Source organism: Octopus bimaculoides, chromosome 6 (genome assembly GCF_001194135.2).
Source record: "Octopus bimaculoides isolate UCB-OBI-ISO-001 chromosome 6, ASM119413v2, whole genome shotgun sequence".
In the NCBI taxonomy this organism is placed as follows: Eukaryota; Metazoa; Mollusca; class Cephalopoda; order Octopoda; family Octopodidae; genus Octopus; species Octopus bimaculoides.
Window position 1 is genome coordinate 26,445,066 of NC_068986.1, and position 5,770 is coordinate 26,450,835.

General features: G+C 35.6%; 1 protein-coding gene across 2 annotated transcripts in view; it reads right to left on the reverse strand.

Moving 5' to 3' along the window:
- LOC106880738 (exocyst complex component 7) overlaps nt 1-5,770 on the reverse strand; it is a 32,209-nt gene that overhangs the window by 8,830 nt on the left and 17,609 nt on the right. Inside the window, exons 15-17 of one of the 2 annotated variants that reach the window (XM_014930821.2) lie at nt 4,244-4,306; nt 2,965-3,031; nt 1,536-1,577 (exon numbers count right to left, since the gene is read on the reverse strand). In XM_014930821.2, coding sequence (XP_014786307.1) covers nt 1,536-1,577; nt 2,965-3,031; nt 4,244-4,306 — 172 coding nt within the window. The remainder of the gene's footprint in view (nt 1-1,535; nt 1,578-2,964; nt 3,032-4,243; nt 4,307-5,770) is intronic. The other variant, XM_014930822.2, reaches the window with a different exon arrangement.

A 5,770-nucleotide genomic window follows, 5' to 3' on the forward strand; every position in this document is an offset into this window, starting at 1 on the left:
CATACACACGTATCTATATGCACACATATATATATACATACACACACATATATACACATACATATGTAGACACATATACACACACATACACATGCACACACACACATATATATATACACACACATATATATATACACACACACACATATGTATATATATTATACATACACATACATATGTATATATATTATACATACACATACATATATACACGTATATATATATATATATATATATATATATATATACGCACACCCACACACACAGTCTCTCCCTCAGAGTGAAAGGCAGATTGTATGATGCCTGTGTACATACAGCTATGCTACATGGCAGTGAAACATGGACTTTGACTACAGAGGACTTGTGAATGCTTGAAAGAAATGAAACTAGCATGCTCTGCTGGATGGGTAATGTCAGTGCGCATTCACACCAGAGTGTAAATGATTTAAGAGGAAAACTGCACATAAGAGGCATCAGATGGTGTGTGCAAGAGAGAAGACTGTGCTGGTTTGGTCATGTGATGTGTATGGATGAGGACGGTTGTGTAAAGAAGTGCCAAGCTCTAATTGTGGAATGGGTAGACCTAGGGAGATGTGGGATGAAGGATCTTTGGATGTAGGGCCTCACTAAGGAAATGACTAGGGACCAGAAGATGTGGCAATTTGCTGTACTTTATAAGACATCAAGCTAAGTAAAATCGCTGTCTTCCACACATAGGATTGTCCTTTCAGGTGCCAGTGCCACTTAAAAAGCACCTGTGCTGGTGGCATGTTAAAAGCACTCAGCACACTCTGTTTACAACCAGAGAACATGCATGTGAAGAGGAGGGGAACATATCCTCTTACACACATGATGGTCTTCTTCAGTTTCCATTCCATCTACTAGTTTCACTCACAAAGTATCGATCAATTGACAGCTATACTAGAGAATACCAGCTGACAGTGTCCTCATGGTGTGGCCAAAACCTTAACCATATCATTTCAAAGCAAACCTCTTAACTACACAACTATCCTCACACCTGTGTCTTAATCTGTTGTAATGAGTGGGGACGGGAAGAGCATGCAGCCATAAAAGAAAAACCATGCCATACACAAAGGACAGCTACTTTTCTCAGTAGCTTGTCTGTGTTAAATGGTTAAAAACCATGAGTAGGTGGACATTATGAGAACCAGCAAACTCATGCCAGCATGGAAAAACAAACATAAAATGATGATGATGATACTAAACTAAGTATTAATATATCTGAGAGAGAGAGAGAGAGAGAGAGAGAAAGAGAGAGAGAGAGAGAGAGAGAGAGAGACAGACAGACAGACGAATGGATAGACAAACTGACTGACAGACAGACGGATGGATAGATAAACAGAGAAAACAGTAGGGGCAACTATTCTGCAATAATTTACAGACCAAGCAGTTTTGATATATAGTTAATTACAGAAATAGATCTAAATAGGTATAGTTGATAAGAGAATGTATCATCTATTTAGGAAGATTCATTCAAGCAGCACTGCTTCAGAAAGCATTCCAGTTTACTTTACCTAAAAATGATACTGTAAAGCTGAAGACAACGGTAGACACTCCTGTAAGAGAATATTGCTATTATGTAAAATGTCATATAATTTTAAGAGTTAATCCCATCAGCCTCAGGGGGCTTGTGAAGGCCAGAGCAACAAACCCTCTGTTCCAGGCAAACCCAGTAAATAAATAAATACATATATAATTAAAAAGGTTTCAGACTATTAGTCCTGGTAGCAGAATCAAAGAATTATCTACAAAATGTATTTGTTCACTTTCATCCTTATTCTTTTCCCTAACTATTAAAGGACCCTGAATGTTACTGAATTTTACTGGATTAAGGTGATGATTAATATAGAAATTTACTATATTGCAGTCACAATGGACCTGATACAATAAGTTTTATTCAACAAATTAGACAGTTACAGGACAGAGTAGATATATATGTCTACGGTGGAAACATATATGCAGAATACTGATTGGTTAGAATCAGGCCACTTGCATTCCTGTTTTATACATTAATTATTATAATTTATGTCAGGAGTAATGTTGATTTCTTATGTTAAGGCTCAAAACTAATTCTTTTAATAGTATCAGCTCTATTTCTAAAAAGATGGATGTTAAACACTACACCACATGATTAGAACTTATGACAGTGAGGGAACAAATGAAATACAGCAATATTCAAAGTGTAGTGTTCCAACTGGGCTTGAACTCAGAGCAGCAAAATACTATACAGGATGATGTTCTGCTGTCTTATCCAGTAATCAATATCATAGTAACCATATAAACTCGCTATCAGTTCAAATATGTTAAAGACATATTCAAACCTGTAAGAAAATCATTCGCTGTATTTTGTCATGGAGAAAAATTCTTGGTGTAGACAAATAGGTGTAAACACACCAAATCTCTTCAAAGCATCCCCTATTCAGATCAAGGGATGCATGCATTTCTGAGGAGTTATCTCTTCAGTATCAAATACTAGAAAGGATGAGAGACCAGGTCCTTATTATATTCCACTCCACACCACACGAAGTTAAGATAGGCTGAAATGTCTTTGATCAGAGGTCTGTTGGGTCAGGACAGACCCAAGACAAACCAACAAGTATAAATCATCAATTCTTCAGCTGATTGGCTGACAATCAAACAATTCTAGTCCCCAAAGAGAGAAATACTAAAAATTAAGATACTATGTAAAAAATTCTTTTAAGTTTATAAATTTTCTTAGAGATTATCACTTATTTTTGTTAATTCATAACATAACATAATGAAACAATTTTAAAACATCTAATTTTAATGTGAGCTGTTGGATCTTAAATACAATTGTTTAACCACAAATATTCTAGATTAACAGATATTGTAAAATTTTAGGTTTAAAAGCAACACTGACAAGAACCAAATATATTTAAGGTTATTAACTAACAATGACTACAGAATAAAAACATCATTTACCATATTTCATTAACATTGCACCAGCTGTCTCAGCATATTCTTTTAGTTGGACAAGAAATATGATTGTCTGAAAATGTAATAAGAACATATCTTACAACTTGGAGCATTTTTAAGAGGCAGCAAAAAGAAGATAGCTTTATTCTATTGTAAAATTTAGAAACTATTGCAAACATACTTTGGTCGTTGAGAATTAAGTAATTGTTTGTTCCCAATAACCAGAAATACATTTTGACATGTTTCCAGTTTGATAATGATGATGGTAATTTCTTTGTATCCAAGGATCATGAGAACGAGTAGCAAGCTTCAAGTGACTTAGTAAACTGATCCTTGAGGCTGCAGGACTCTTCTCCTTGTCTGCACTTAGCAGTTTTAAAGTGAGAGTTAGTCTGCACAATCCAATCTCATTCTTTAGATTTGGAGGTCTCACCACAGCAGCTCAGTGGGCTAAGGCAGTTGTAGTGACCAGCAAGCTGGAGTGGCCATCTCCTAGGAGAATTGCATTACAGGGTTGGAGAGCTCCAGCTACCTAGGAGTTGCTTGAAGGGTGTAAAGAGGGCAGTGGATTGCTTGATGGACTCCACTCTTTAATTTGCTATTGAGGTTGACACTTCCAGCCCTTTCTTTTTCTCAAAGCAATCATAAATCAGTGAGGGTTCATGCTTGGAGTTCTTTTCACAGCATGCTAATTAACGCATAGTTAGGACCCTAACAGGTGTTACTACTCCAGGTCAGAGTAGACCTGGAAACAATTGGGGCTAAGGGGTGGTTCCATACTCCTTGAAACCCTGGAGCTTCCAAAAACAGGTCCCCATTACCAAATACAGTTTAAAGTCACACCTAGGACTATTTCTACAATTCAATACTGTGTGATATAACAGCGATGATAATTCTGTTTTCATAATCCATGTGAATATTTCAGAACCATATAATCCATGCTAACATAATCTTTTCCAGTCCTAGGTTGCTTTTAACACTTGAAATCCTTATACTATAGGCCAACATAGCAAGGAATCTAATGTTTCCAATATGAGGGTAAAATTTCATTTTCAACCTAAACTCTTACTGACTGTTACATATTGTAGTAAGAGATTTTAGTTTTAAAAAATGTTAAAGATACGTACAAGAAACAGAAAAGTTCAATGACTTTTTAATAGCTTTTCTTTAATGAGAAAAATACTGAATTTATTTAATGGAAGAAAAATCAAATTTTAAAAATTTATTGTATCAAACAAAATAAAAAAGGTTTCCCCAAATCTTATTTTCTTTTCGAAATACTTACATGGTTTGTTAACTCATGGACAGTTCCATCTTTGGGCATATTTGAGACTTTCTCAGGGTCTATCTAGAAGAAATTGGAAACAATGACTTATTAAAACTATTCATGTGAATATTCACAGATTATATATGTAACCATGTACCATTCAACATATTCTATGAAGAGAGAATCCTTTACCTGACAATAAGATAGTAACATAGATATGCATGCACATGCACACACACACACAGAGTCTTTCATCAATTTTTGGATATCCTTATTTTAAATTGTTTAATCACTCAATTTCATTTTTCAATAAAGGCCTTTATATTCTTTTGGTTCTTATAAATCCAGTAACAAGCAAAACTATATTTCACTGAGGAGGTCTAATAAGAGTGAAACATGTTCCAAGTAATCATCTTACTCACCAGAAATCAAACTCACTCCCACTACACAATTTTTAATCAATTTTGATTTCAGTGTTATCCTCCTCCTCTTTCTTGACAAGCATTATCATCAATGTTCACAAGTTTTCTTTTCACTCCAGGTATAATTTTGCTGTAGACAAATAGGTGTGAACATTTTACAGGGCCTACTACATTAAATATGTTAGCTGCCAATTAGCTTTTAGGTTCTTCATGCAGAGGTATCCTTGGAGAAAATTCCAGGCTAGTTTTTATGGAATATGTAAATAACATTTGTAGATATCCATGAATGTCATCAAGCTACTGCATTCTCATTGTAGTGAACACATAAGTCAATGCAGCTCCCAAGAAGGTTATTCAAAATGCTAACTTACAAAAAGCTAAAGAGCTTCATTTTTGTAAGAACTCCAACATTTTCATTCTACAGATTATATCTAATGCATGGCGAGTGCCAGGATTAACTTTGCTATTCATTTTTTCAGGGTTGATGAAAAAAGTACCTATTCTAGGTGGTGGGTTGGTAGAACTATAACAATATTGACCAGAGAGACATCCTATGGTAGTTGTTCCAGTTTTAGTTTCTGAGTTCAAATCCTACTATGGCTTACTTGGATGATCCCTCACCCAGTTTAACACCACCACCTGGCAACTTTGATGCCTTTAGCAGAGTCTACTCTCTTGCAAGCATTCAGGCCAGGTCCCTCCTTCAAGGATATCTCCCTATAGTTTGGTGGAAGTGTTTTCTTGAGTGGACGGCTAGGCCTGCTTTGCTTCATGCCACGAAACTACAATGACACAAAGTTGGTCCCGGCGTTGGAGTCAATTTTGCTCAGGTTTTTGAATCGAGAAGAAGCAGGACTGGTGCCAAGTCCTGCATTCTGATGTTTTGTTTTCCCAAGAAGAAAAGGGAATGTTGCACCGTTTCAGATTGTCTTTTAGTTTGTCTTTAAAGTGCAAGAGTGGCCTTCCAACTGACTTTCCTGTTGAGAATTGGCCAAAGAGAAGTTACTTCGGAATTCTGTTATCACTCATACATGAGAGATGACCTGACCATCTAAGCTGTATATGTATAAACGCATATGTATGCATATATATATATATATATATATATATATATATATATATA